The sequence below is a fragment of the Papilio polytes genome, unplaced genomic scaffold (assembly GCF_000836215.1).
Source record: "Papilio polytes unplaced genomic scaffold, Ppol_1.0 DF823923.1, whole genome shotgun sequence".
Lineage (NCBI taxonomy): Eukaryota > Metazoa > Arthropoda > Insecta > Lepidoptera > Papilionidae > Papilio > Papilio polytes.
In genome coordinates, this window is record NW_013525281.1 from 3,117,457 (window position 1) to 3,131,002 (window position 13,546).

Sequence of the window (13,546 nt, forward strand, 5' to 3'; positions counted from 1 at the left end):
GGTCATTACCCGCCTGAGCTGGTTGGTCAAGAGCTTGACAAGATATATTTACATATTTTGTCAAGTTCTTGACTTGTCCACCCTGGTGCCAAAGCTGGACCCGTCCTTGGTCTTAATTAAATTTAGCTACTATAATTACTAAATGAAATAGGGTGTTTCTTAAAGGATACTGTAATAAAATAGAGTATTTATTTCCTTAAGATTTAACAATTGTAACAGGATGAAGTGGAAGTTTTCCTTATGTATTTATTATTCATTAGTTGATTAATTGAAATACTAATGTCTTGTCTTATTTATGAATTCATAAAAAGGCAGTCAAGTTTTTATCAGACAGTTTTAATGCATAAATTTACCACCTGATGAAGCATTGCAAACATCTTTATTAGTATGAATATTAATATTGTATCAGTAAAAAAATAACAATTAAGTGTTTACTACATTAATTACCGAAAACATAAGTACCTTTGCTCTTGATTTCTTGAACAACAGCATCCGCAAATGTTGACTTTCCACTGCCATCCCTGCCACCTCCAAGATCATTAACTACCACTTTAGCTCCTCTTGATGCTAAAAGTAAGGCGTAGGCTTTGCCTAATCCACCACCGGCTCCGGTCACCACAGCGACACGACCGTCAAAGCGTAGTTGCTCCATTTTCTACGAGAATATTTATTAAAAACAACTAATATGACGAAAAAGATTTAAACTTTACTTACATTAGACTTTACGCATCAATACAAAGAGTGCCAAAGTCCAACTTGATTAATGCGAAAATGAATATGCACTTTTAGAAACTAATTAAAAAGTTGTTAAAGTGTTTTACTTATAATTATAACGTTTATCAAACCAGACTACTTTAGCTATTGGCATGAATAATACAAATTATATAATTGAAGGCCCAAAAGAAAACCGGCGCGACAAACCTTAGCAATTGTTAATGGTAAACTAAACTGGTTCGATCGCTGGATTTAATAAAATACGCGTCGGCCGTTTACTCACTTTGACGATAAATGATAGTAGTTGTCAAATGTCAATTGTTTGTTATTGTCAGTCAATTTGATCTTGTCATTGTCATTTGTCAAAAAGTTTTATCTTTCAAACCGTTTCCACTGCCGAAACATTCCTATAAAAACGTATTGTTATCTCACTCATTTACTTTGAATAAACTGCGATAACTGAATGTTTATGTAACTGTTGGACGACCTTCAATTACCCTGATCAAAGAGTAGCGAGTTAGCTAAGAATAGTATTTCCAAACAAAAAAAAAACAAAAAACCTGGAAACTCGCATACTCTTTGGTCAAACATTTTTACTCTAGATAGGATTTGACAGCAAAATAGATAAACGTTATTTGAATTTGTAAACTGCTGAATATAAATAAAATGTAACAATTTCCTATTTAATGTTGATATCTTTGACTAAGCCTCATGAAAAGAAAGTTACGGAAAATTCACTAAGTTCTAAAGCTAATGTTGGCTAAGCTAATCACAACAATTACATGAAGATATCACTATGAACATACACAATAGTCATGTTATAAACGATCCTTTAGCTGGTTAGTATCGAAGTAGTTTACTATAAATTTCCGATAAACAATTGTAATTAATCATAAAATTCTATTTTCAGTTATTTATAACGAAGGGCATTGGCGAGTGAGTAAAGTGTCTCCTTTATTTAATATACAATCCAATGCAATTAAATTCAAGCAATATGCATCTAAGATTCGTCAAGGTATTACTGCGATCCCAGCCAAGCCTGGTATAAAATTTTCTGTACATATAGAGGGACAGCCATACTTGAAATACAATGAAGATGATCCAGAGGCTATTATAGTATGTATTTCATAATTTACATTTGTTTTTGTACACTTTTTGTCTGCACTACATACAAGTCCTCCTCGAGATATATACTTTATAGTAAATTAGTCAACCATACTGCTTGACTTTAAACATTCTTTGGATTTCTTCACACAGTGTGCAGGTCAAACTGTTTCCTATGTGAACTTTGTGATTTCAAAAAAATTGCTATATTATAGAAATTGATCCCAGAACCTCTATATCACAAAACTATTTCTTAGCTATGCTAATATTATAAAGAGGAAATATTTGTATTTTTTTTTATATGTATTGAAATAACTCAAAAACTACTGGGCTGATTTCAAAATATCTTTCACCATTGAAAAGCTATATTATCACTGTGTAACATGGGATATCAGTTTTTTTATTATTTTTTTAATTATCAGTATTAATCAATTCATAAAATTTTTAGATTACTGTGTCATCTCAAGAAAATAATAAATCAAAGTTGGTATATACATGTATTCTTCTCTCTTGGGGTGTTACTGTTAAAGTGCCTGAGAGTATTCATCTACCATTCATGCTGGAGCATGGTGAGAAAAGGATAGGAGCATCAGTGAAGACAACATTACAGAATTTATTTGACTGCACAATTAAGCAGTTTTATTTTTCACAGGTATTGTTTCTTTAATTGTATAGATTTAGCCTATGATTCAATCTGCATGGAAGAGTACTTATTAAATAGACTATACAATCTGTACTATGTTCTATGTCTATGACAAATTTCATCAAGATCCTTTTACATTTTTAGTTAAATATAAGTTTGTAGAAATAAAATTATGCCAGAAAATTTTACCCATAGAGACCAGAACATTTTAAACATCTTAACAGATTGCTATTTGGATACATTTAAACATGGAAAGAACAAAGTAACATAATAACCAAATAAATAAGTCTAGAAGATGTAAATTATTTGTGTAAACTTATTAATTCTTTGTTCTTTTAATTTGCAGCATCAACTCATACATTTGGGTTTTAGATTTGTCGAAAATGATACATCTCGTAGCACTGATCCATTCACATTATGCTTTACAGTATTAACAGATCACAAAAATAAGCTGAGCTTATCATTTGAAGTTGGAGATGTGAATATGATTTGGCACAGGTAAGTATTTTTTAACAGATTACATAAACTTACTAATAAGGAGGGATGAATCACATGTGTATGTTGGTTATGAGTGTGGAGGTACACCAGTAGAGGAAGATCTATAAAGAGATGAATGGATTGCGTGAAAGGTGACATGATCAAGAAGGGAGTGATGACTGAGATGACATATGATAGAGTTATGAGGAGGACAAAAACCTGATGTGCCGACCCTACGCAAGTAGGATGGGGAGGAAAAAGGTGATAAACTTACTAATAATAAATTATTTATCTTAGTTATTTTCTTTTTGTTCATTAAGGATTAATATTTACAAAATTTACTTGTTAAAATTCTAACTTTGAGTAATAATGTGTTTTTTTTTTTTCAGAGCGAAGGGTGATTCTCCAGCATCATCAAAAACAGATAAATTGGCGTACCAGATATTGCAGAATCAGATATTCTTCTCAATGCAGTTAGATGTGACGCCACTAGATTTATGTGAAATAAATCTTCCAAAAGCTGAAGTGAAGTCAGATGGTATTGTCAAAATGAAAACTCCGGAACTTGTGAATTGTGTATTCACAGCACTGAATGAAATAGTCAGTTCACAGACTGTTATAAATAATGCAGTTGAATAATGTATATATTCAACACTATAAAAATGTCGTAAATCGTGAATAACAAGTAAGAAAACTCAAAAGTTTTATTGATTATTTATAAAACAGATTGGTTATGATTAGTTGAGTGAATTTTGTTATTATATGTAAGGCAATTTTTCTGTTACTGGAAACAGCAAAACTAATGCGATGGTAGGGAAAATGATGCATTACCTAATGTAAATATCTTTATACTTAAATTAACAGTGGTAGAGCCCGCTTTAACATCATCACCTAGTGTAATACCATGACCACACAGAAAACAGACGAAGTGGGTGCAATCCTGTGTTTTGTTTGATGAGTGTGGTGCCGAAGGCCAAATTTTAGTCCCTTTCCCTTCCCACCATTTTATTATATGGAAGGGATAAGTGGATTTGACGGTGGAGAAACATAGGAAGGGGAAATATTCTCTCTATGTGCGTATTCTCCGTTGATTAAGGGTAGGCAACGCGTCTGCAATAATGGATGTATATGAGCAGTGGTCGCTTCGCTTTCTCGGCGAATTCTGGTGGCCGCTCGCCCGTTTGCCACCTTAAAAAAATATAATCTTTTTACCTTATTTTAAACATGTGAACATTTAATTCGTATTTTTTATATAGTTGGGATAAAATAAATACAAACTGAATATTATAACATTTATTTTCATGGATTACGCTTTACAAATGTGTTTGCATAATGTAACCTTATATATTAGTTTTCTGCTAAACTTAAACATAAACTATTTCTTGTAATCATGTCCTGTTGAATTGCAAGCAGTCCTTCAGCAATATGCCTTTGCTATATTTTTTTACATTAAAAAACATTTCAAATTGTTCTTGTGCAAAACTTCTATAGGCCTTCACAAGTTTGTCATTTAAGAACATTAAATACAATTATAGCAAACAGGTTCATTATTTTATTAAATAAGGTACTAAAAAGGTAAAATAGGTTAGTACATACTTTTATGTAATTCACTGGAATTACATAATGTCATCACAGCAATTTCATTTTGTGTTATTGTTATAACTTAAAACTATAAAGAATAGTGTCTCTACATTTAAGACTTGAAATTTATTTAAAACAAACTATTTTTAAAATTATGTATTATATGTAAAATGATTCAAATAATAGAAAAAATAGCATTCTCATACAGAAATTCTCAAGTAAGTGGTGCTTCACAAATATAAATCATGTCAAATTAGCTTTTAAAAATAAGAAATTCTGTAACATTTTTAAACTAATAAGTAAAATATTGCACTCTGAAAATGAAAAATTGTATCAATAAATAATTGCCTAAACTGATACAAAGAGATATTCCAGGATCTGTTTTATTATCTTTGACAAATATTTAAACATATTAACATAGTCTGGTTTGACATATTTTGAATTGTATTTGAATTTCAAATATTTGTTTTTATATTTTTGACGAAGATTTACAAACACATAGTACATAAGCATACAAGACTTAAAAGCTTTTAAAAACAACATATACAGCTAATTTTCCATTCCTGGTCCTATGTAATATTTGTGTATTATTCAAGACCTGTTACACAATATGATTTAAAACTTATGTCTTAACATTTATATCTTACGATTATGTACTATATAAGACGAGAAACTGCATCTACAATGTAAATAAACACTTATAAGATTATAAGACTGTTAATTTTGAATCAAATCTATATAAGTCTGTCTAACAAGTATTTAAAATGTTGAATAGAAAACACAAATTTTGTAATTTGTAATATTCAAATTACCAGATGTGTATAAAAACTAGTTTTAAATACTAAAAGTCGCGTTGTAAGCACATATGAAATGATTTTACGAAATCTTTTGCCGGAGTGGCATTATTAAAATTATATTGAATAGACATGCAACATATTCTATAGCATACATATCCTAGTAAATCCGGCACACGGTAAGTTTCCGACCAACGTATGTTGCACACAGCTGCACTCCCCCTGGCAAACAATTTGAAATAGTTAACAAGAACTATTGGAAGGGGTTAAAAACCCTTACAATAAAAGGGCCAGACATGTTTAATGAGTAATTAAAAAAAGGCTTAACATATAATTCAATAGTGACAAGCAAATAATTTTAAAAAATCCATTTTATATCCAAAAGTATGGCTACTAAAAAAATCAGTTTGCTACAAAAATCTCCGTCGAATTAAAGATTAATACCTAAGTGAAACGGAAAATACAAAACTATTTATTGACCATAAAGCAATTTTGAGTGAGGATAAGTGTTGGAATAATGTAGGGTGACAATGAATGTCATACCTCCGCCAAGCCTGCTAGTGGCCAGCCTGTCCGCCTCAGTGTGTGCAGCGCAGCACCTAACAGCAGCCGCCGCCCGCCGCGCCCGCGCCCGCACCCCCCGCGCCGCCCGCGCCACCGCCCGTCGAGTGCTGCGGACCGATCTTGATGCCGTTCGCCTAACAAATTGTTATGTTATTAATTTTATTTTAATCTGTGTGTAATCAACAGGTACCAGTAGTTAAAAATATCAACTGGCATAATGTGAACAGTAACTGGAATCAGTGAGTCTATACAATCCATGACTAATCTGTATTAGTCAAGTGTGTACCAGGTATTAGATTGACAATTACTAATATAGCAAACATTCTAAGGTGAACACATATTATTTAAAAGTACAACAATACTGCTTGAACTAGTGATATAATGTAAGAAAGTACATTAAAATTTCTTTTATATCTTCAAAACAAATAATTATAAATATAAAAATCAACGAAATATGCCTTGATGGCCAGTTTCTTAGGCAACTGGACAACTTGTTTAGCAAGATTACTTGAACATGATAAAAACATTGAAAAGCATGAAATTAGAATGAACTAGACTAGTTACCTCATTGTTGATATCAAAAACGCCTTCTTGTATTTTCTCATAAATCTCTTTTGCAGTGTTGATGAAGGCCTCTTCAACATTTGCTGCAGTCTTGGCTGATGTCTCCATGAACACAAGTCCATGTTCACGTGCAAATGCTTCCCCTTCCTCTTTCTTTACTTCACGTCGAGATTCCAGATCACTGTAAATACAAATTTTAATTAAAAATACATAATTTAAATGATATTTAATAATAAATCATATTTTAATCTAGAAATAATACTGTTACCTCTTGTTACCAATTAACATGATGACCATATTGGAGTTAGAATGCTGCCGGGCATCTTCAAGCCAAGTTGTCAAATGGTTGAAGGTATCCCGTCTAGTTATGTCATAAACTAGAAGTGCACCAGCCGCACCTCTATAGTATGACCGAGTTATTGACCTACAAATGTTAAATTATTCACAATTATTATATGTTTTCTGAATGTGTAAATAAGAAAGAAAATTCTTGTAGTCCATATTGTGTAAATGTGTGATAGTAAATATCTAAATTTGTTTACTCAAATTATGTGTAATTGTTTGTGATGGAATAAACGATATAGATTGGAAATTTGAAAATACACTAAAAGAGCAAGATTATAAATATTTTCTTTGCACATTTTATGTTTATTATACAACTTTACCATAAAGGGTAATAAAAATAAGGAACTTCTTACTTTAATACAATGTCAAAACTTTCACAAGAGAGTTAACACAATATATTTACAGTAAATTTAAATAACATGTTTTATGTTAATTTTGGACAGAGCAAACTCATTGAAATTTCTTTTAATGTTTGTTAAAAGCAAATCATTAATAAAACATGAATAATCTATCTTTATAGCACATAAAACAATAATTATATAGGTCATTGTATTCTTATCAATACATTATTTGTATTTCTAGTAAGTCTTTGTTTGAACCTGAATGCCTCCTGGCCAGCAGTGTCCCAGATCTGTAGTTTGATTTGTTTGCCATCAATTGTAATCATGCGGGCACCAAATTCCACACCAATAGTGAGATCATGTACTGGTTGGAATCTCTTGTCTGTAAACTGCAGCAGTAAACATGACTTGCCCACACCTACAAACATGTTTACATTTAACTGATTAATTTGTTTTACATGGAAAAAATGTCTATTGTGTTTAAGTACAGCCAATCAAGTTATCCTATTTCTTAAATGCTTGAATACAAAGAATGTCCTTGAATAGTATAAAGGAATAAGGTCAAAATTGGTTTACATTTATTTGCGCAACGTTTTTCGGTTGATTTGATACAAAGATTATAGACGAGCGTAGGCGTAACACAAAAGGTTTTACGATAGCCTATTATTCCTTTAATGCCGAACTCTTTACGTTGCATTCTTAAATAGTGACGAATTTCTGTATTGTCAAAAGCATAAGTAATGTAAAATGCGACATTATTGAATCGAAAAGCAAAAATGACAATGAAGAAAAATTTCAGGAAATAAAATCAATACCTGTGTCGCCAATGATGATGTATTTAAACAAGTAGGCGTATGCCATTTTTTCCTGGTTTTGCTATTGATATTACAAAGAAAATATAAATTTAGAATACACAACACTCTCAATAAGGATTACTTTAATTACGATACGACGCAATTTTTATTAATCTCACAGCTGGGTTGATTCAATATGTCATTGTAAAATTTGTGAAAACTGACAATGAGTCAATGAGTGAGCTGACCATAGATTTTAGGATAAAATTAAATGGCATTGCAAATTCTTGACTACTGTTTGGCAATACCAATATATTTTATTACCAATAAATTGTAAGTTATTATTATCGCTTTATTTTTAAATTTTCCTCGCACAGTTATCGTATTTCCAATATTATCCATGAATTCATTATTTCTGTGTAGTTTAAACTTCAAACCCTTTGACTATATAAAAACGGACTAGCCAAGGAGCCGTCGTCGTTGTTGTAGAAACATTTTCCCACTTTCCCAGGCTTAGAGCATAAGTGAAAATAAAGTGCATATCATTCTAATATTTTGATAAAGTAAAAAGTCTTTATGAGCCGAAGCAAATTCATGATAGTAAAAAGACGAAATTGGGGAAAACTTTGAAACAAACTCAAAGTTTTCCATTCTAGTAATCCTTTAATCCAAACCAATCAATCAAATCCACTAATTAACACTTTTATTAAATCAAAAACAAAAGTTGTCTGTTCACAGAGAAGCAACAAGAAAATAGAAATAGTTACGAAACTATTTGAGAATGCTATCAGAATAGATAAGGGAAACTACTGACATGCCTGTACCTATCGCGACATACATGTTGGTTTCGGTGACCTGCAACACTTTTCTCATGTTGCTTGCCATTAAATGTAATAAAATCAAATGTTATGCTGTATTCTTCTTTATTTTCTTCGTACGTACTTCCATCGTGCAAACGGATTCCCAGATGGATAATCAGACCCTGCAGATAATATATACATAGTAAAGAAAACTCTGTATATTGGTATGGTAATTTTTGTCTATGGTTATCGTTGCTAGCTGTCAATTATATTATTCTTCAATGGGTTTGTTATTATTTAATGAAGTTAATTCCAAACAACCATAGTAGTAGTTAAATGAATAGTGATAAAGATATAATTATAAAACTGTAACGTACCGTGTCTGTCTTTTCTTTAGAAACATTTAAAAGTGCCATCATTTGTTAACCTTAAAACTACAATGCCGACAAATAACAACTTGTGTTTGTAATAATGGATTCTTCCGATGAGGCAGCATCTGTTCGAAATCCTATTAAAGAAGGATGTGAAAAAGAGGCAAGTAAGGACAATAAAAGTGCAGATAAGCAGGCGAGCCAACTCGTTGGGGTTGAAAATGTGTTTACATCAATGTCACAAGAACGAAGTTCTAATTTTCTTCCAGTAAATGGTTCTCGACCTTGGGCGAATGATGATTCTGAACAAAGGGTTAACCGACCAAAAGAAAACAATTTACAACGTGACACCATTGGACATACCTTTGATGGAAATCAAAAGCAAGTGGTTAATTATGAGTCTAACATTCACAATACTGAAAGTCCTTGTTCAAGTAAATTTGAATCAACATGTGATAAAAGTTCAGACTCCAACTGTGAGATAGCATGTCAAAGATACAAAATGTATTCAGATAAAGTAGGTAGTGGTAGCAGTGTTAATGGTCCATCAACAAGTGGCACAAATAAATCCAATGATAATACTGAAAGTGGTGGGATACGAGAAAATAGGAAACGGCCATCAACTCTCAAACTAGAAAGGCCAAGCATAGATGATAATGATAGTTCAAGTGACACTGGTAATGATGACTATTCATTGGGCTCTGAAGATGGTTGTATTTACACATACAGGGGAGGTGAACACTTGGCTGATTTACCAAGTTCATTTTTCAGCCTTGATATGGGCTTACCCTTAGATAGGCATCTCCCATTGCTACCAAATTATCCAGTCCCTCAGCAGGGGCCAGCTAATGCTAGAGAAGGATCAAGAGCATCCAGTCCGGATATGGACTTCTTGGAAATGGATTTTGATCCAGGGCCATCATGTGAAGTGGATACAGATGATGAATCAAGCCCTGATGCTGATTTAGAAGTGGCAAATAGTTTGCCAGAAGAAATTGAACCAGTAATTAGAGGTACCACACCTGAATATGTGCCTAGCATTTTAGTGAACCCTCAACCATCTACTAGTGCAATACATAATGAAACTGAACATAGTCTTAATGTTCCATCAACAAGTTATGGTGTTGAAGTGACACAAAGTAATGTAGATGAAGAAGTAACAAATGACCAAGAGTATGGACCTTACATCACACATGTGAACTTCAGGGGTGAACAGTTTTTAGTCAGAAGAACCACATCAAGTTGGCCAAGTAATACATTAGCTGGCTTACATGTCTCTAATGGAGATTTAGTATCACCAAGAGAAGTATTAAATTGTATGTAGATATTTTCTAATCAAGTACCTTTATAAATATTTGAACTATGTATCTCCAAATCATATTAATCTTTTCTTTAGATGAAGAAGAGCGTATGAAGAATGAAGGAGCACACACTTATGAAATTAATCAAGGAGAAAGACCTACTGGGGAATCTGTAAATTTGTCATCAGCTCTTTACCATATCACAATGGCTAAGAGGCTTATGATTCAGAAAACTTGCTCCGATGTTGAACGTCACGATGCAGCTAATGTGGTAAATGTAATCATGAATGCCTTTTCTAATCTTTTCTTCTGTTTCTGGATCTATTTCTATAACTCTTCTTCAATTTTATGAAAAGTTGTCTTCATTAGGCAATACCAACATACTTATGGTGCGAAATAACAATATACATCCTGTTTTTTGCTATCCATTTCTTTAGTCAGCTTAAAAACACATTGCAACATAAAAGTAAAAACTAATGGCCAGAAAAAATGCAGAGAAAAAAAATAATAATAAATAAACACAGACAAAACAAAACAAACAAATCGATTTGTAGTGTTAACAAAAGCAGAGTTTAAATGTACATAACCTCTTACTGTAAATTATAGAGTCGAGACCAGGGTGCAGGATGCAGTAGTGATGGAGATACAGGTTGTGTTGAGCCCCCGCACTGCATGGTGTGGTCGGAGCGCGAAGCCTGCGAGCGACAAGTCACTCAGATTGGTACATCCGCTTGTGGAGCAACAGCGGTTGTCAATGTTTTTGTAAGTAACATTTGACTTTTGTATGTATGATGGTTGAATAACTTGATGATAAGAATGATTAGGCTTTCAGAAAATGTCTTTTGGAATATATATTGATAGAATCAAGTGTAAATTTATTTTTAATAGAAATTATGGGTTGCAATCTTTATTGTCATCTCTCATTCTGTTTTAAAAATGAAAAACAATACCCCCATTGGAATTTTACAGTAAGATTCTCTATAAAGCAAATTATTTAGTTGAGTTTATTATTTCCAGATTGCTCTTGGTGTACCTGTGAACATTGAGAGAATTAATGGCGCGGTGGGAACGAGGCTGAGGGCGAACAGTGCGCCTATACCCAGGTAATGTATGTATACAGCAGGTCCAGTCTCTACAATATATCATACATAAACATTTTCTATTATATCTAAGCACTGTATACCATCACATCATACTTCATACTAATATTATAAATAGGAATGTTTAGATGAATGGATGGATGGAGGGATGTTTATAAGAGTTTGGAGCCTAAATGGCTGACATTTGGTATAGATGCAGATAACAATCTGAAAGAACACATGGGGTATTTTCTTTTGGTTTTTTTATTCCACCCGGACACAGTCAAGGGCAAAGCTAGTATACTTTAAACTGATCCTAATAAATTTAAAAGAATATGATGATAGAGTGATCATTATATTCTTTTAAAATTATATAAAAAAGTTTGTAATTTTATATACTTTTACTTATTAAATTGAAGTATTTTTTTACTAAATAGCATCATATATATATTAAGATATATTTTGATCGGTGTATAATAAAATTCAGTTGAAATACATAGTAGAAAATGTTATAATTTGATATAATTAGGTATTTACTGTCGCGCTCTGTGGCGGGCTGCACTGCGGCGGACCTGGTCACTGGAATACAGAGGGCTTCAGATGGATTGGTGACCGCTCGGTTCTTCCCCATGCATCCCGAGCGAGCCATGTCACTGTCCCACTGGCTTGCTGACTGGATATCGTTAGGTTAGTTATTAAATATACTTCTAGGGGAACTTTGATTATTGATTTGTTATTAACTACTTTAGATTTATATTACCATATGTCTTAAATACTAAGACGGAGGAACCCTGGCTACAAGACGGGCCTAGAGCCAAGTGTAGGCCAGTCGCTCAATCACTATTTTATTAAAACAAATTTTTGTAACAGCTTAATAAATAAATCTTTAAAATATATTTTTAATTAATTATTATGCTTAAACTATTGAATTTAGTGGACAGGTTAAAAATGGCTAGAAAAATATGAATTTAAATAAAAATAACATGCGTAAATATTATTTCTTGGACTTACAGATAGATGAATATTATCTAAAAAAACTTAAAAAGTAAAACTGACTGATATTTTTTTAAATTGCAAGTTATGATATTTGATGTAGGTTTATGCACAGTCTTACTTGAAACCTATTGGAACTTTTTAGATTAGATTATTTTTATAGGAGCAGTACCTATTCTGACGTTGAACCTCCAAGTGGGGTGCGAGGGGGAGGTGCCCGACGCATGGCACCACCAGATGGTGTTCGGGGTGTCGGGCCGCGGCGTGTACCTCTGCAACCCCTGCGAGTGCGTGCCGGAGCGCGCGCTGTGGGCGCGCCTCACCTCGCCCTCCGTGCTGCTGGTGCGGGCCAGAGATATCATTGCCAGATTAACACCGAATACGGACCTAAGTGTACTAATGGCCGTACCTGATAGACGGTTTCATACTTTTAATGTGCTAGGTAAGTTTTTTTTTTAAATAAAATGTTAGTAGATTTTTGTTGGTTTAGTAATAAGCGAAAATTAAGTTTTAGTTAATAATATTTCCTTTAAAAATTCCGAATAAGCTGTGAGCTACGATAATAGTAGACTGGCGGGATTCGAACTCTTGACAGCAAGATTGGTAGTCCGTACCCCAAACTATTAGGCTATTGATATTTTTATATTTTAATCTTTCAAAATTTTCATACCCGTTTGTTTGTAAGATTACTGAGTTCTTATTTGTCTGTCAAAAATGAAAAAATCTAAATAGGATAGTTCGATGTGGTAAAAATTGTTAGAAAAGTATTCGAACAAAGAAATACTATTCTAAATAATGGACGAATGAATGTTTGTTACCATATCTCTAAAATTGCTTATCAGTTCTTAATGAAATTCGGTACAGGTGTAGAACAGTCCGAGAGAATACATCGGCTACTTACTGTTTGTTTACATTTCGCGAGGATGAAGTTACTTGTCAAAAGCTATTATTTTTATCAATACTATTTGTATCTCTTAATTGTGATATAAATATTGTTATTTGAAAGGTTGTATTTGTATTTCAGGTCAGGTGGCGAGCGTGATTCGCGAGTGGCGCGCGCGCGGCTGGAGCGAGGCGGGGC

General features: G+C 32.9%; 4 protein-coding genes across 4 annotated transcripts in view; 2 read left to right on the top strand and 2 right to left on the bottom strand.

Annotated features, from left to right (window-relative positions):
- LOC106102091 (peroxisomal multifunctional enzyme type 2) overlaps positions 1–1,031 on the bottom strand; it is a gene marked incomplete at its 3' end in the record, with an annotated part of 9,956 nt that extends 8,925 nt beyond the window's left edge. Inside the window, exons 1-2 of the mRNA XM_013281500.1 lie at positions 922–1,031; positions 463–655 (exon numbers count right to left, since the gene is read on the bottom strand). Of these exons, the coding sequence (XP_013136954.1) occupies positions 463–652 (190 nt within the window). The remainder of the gene's footprint in view (positions 1–462; positions 656–921) is intronic.
- A 296-nt stretch (positions 1,032–1,327) lies between these two features.
- Positions 1,328–3,965, top strand: LOC106102474. The gene is made up of 5 exons (XM_013281971.1): positions 1,328–1,553; positions 1,625–1,830; positions 2,267–2,470; positions 2,808–2,959; positions 3,328–3,965. The coding sequence occupies exons 1-5, from the start codon at positions 1,511–1,513 to the stop codon at positions 3,575–3,577; spliced, it is 855 nt and encodes a 284-aa protein (XP_013137425.1). The 5' UTR covers positions 1,328–1,510; the 3' UTR covers positions 3,578–3,965.
- A 251-nt stretch (positions 3,966–4,216) lies between these two features.
- Positions 4,217–8,150, bottom strand: LOC106102475 (ras-related protein Rab-2A). The gene is made up of 6 exons (XM_013281972.1): positions 7,943–8,150; positions 7,386–7,545; positions 6,710–6,865; positions 6,442–6,622; positions 5,857–6,011; positions 4,217–5,535 (listed from the first exon to the last, which is right to left on the bottom strand). The coding sequence occupies exons 1-5, from the start codon at positions 7,986–7,988 to the stop codon at positions 5,913–5,915; spliced, it is 642 nt and encodes a 213-aa protein (XP_013137426.1). The 5' UTR covers positions 7,989–8,150; the 3' UTR covers positions 4,217–5,535; positions 5,857–5,912.
- Positions 8,151–8,975: 825 nt separating this feature from the next.
- The window catches only part of LOC106102092, a 5,681-nt gene continuing 1,110 nt past the window's right edge, over positions 8,976–13,546 (top strand). The window contains exons 1-7 of the mRNA XM_013281501.1: positions 8,976–10,408; positions 10,489–10,664; positions 11,000–11,155; positions 11,411–11,496; positions 12,002–12,159; positions 12,629–12,907; positions 13,490–13,544. Coding sequence (XP_013136955.1) covers positions 9,193–10,408; positions 10,489–10,664; positions 11,000–11,155; positions 11,411–11,496; positions 12,002–12,159; positions 12,629–12,907; positions 13,490–13,544 — 2,126 coding nt within the window. The 5' untranslated portion in view covers positions 8,976–9,192. The remainder of the gene's footprint in view (positions 10,409–10,488; positions 10,665–10,999; positions 11,156–11,410; positions 11,497–12,001; positions 12,160–12,628; positions 12,908–13,489; positions 13,545–13,546) is intronic.

What these genes read in the sequence shown, in the direction of transcription:
- LOC106102474 (XM_013281971.1), top strand. Translation starts at nt 1,511, where the DNA reads ATGAACATACACAATAGTCATGTTATAAACGATCCTTTAGCTG. An exon ending in AGCAGTTTTATTTTTCACAG is followed by an intron (nt 2,471 to 2,807) that starts GTATTGTTTCTT and finishes TTTAATTTGCAG; the next exon opens with CATCAACTCATACATTTGGG. An exon ending in GTGAATATGATTTGGCACAG is followed by an intron (nt 2,960 to 3,327) that starts GTAAGTATTTTT and finishes TTTTTTTTTCAG; the next exon opens with AGCGAAGGGTGATTCTCCAG.
- LOC106102475 (XM_013281972.1), bottom strand. Translation starts at nt 7,988, where the DNA reads ATGGCATACGCCTACTTGTTTAAATACATCATCATTGGCGACACAG. An exon ending in CATCATCATTGGCGACACAG is followed by an intron (nt 7,546 to 7,942) that starts GTATTGATTTTA and finishes ACATGTTTGTAG; the next exon opens with GTGTGGGCAAGTCATGTTTA. An exon ending in ATGTTAATTGGTAACAAGAG is followed by an intron (nt 6,623 to 6,709) that starts GTAACAGTATTA and finishes TTGTATTTACAG; the next exon opens with TGATCTGGAATCTCGACGTG.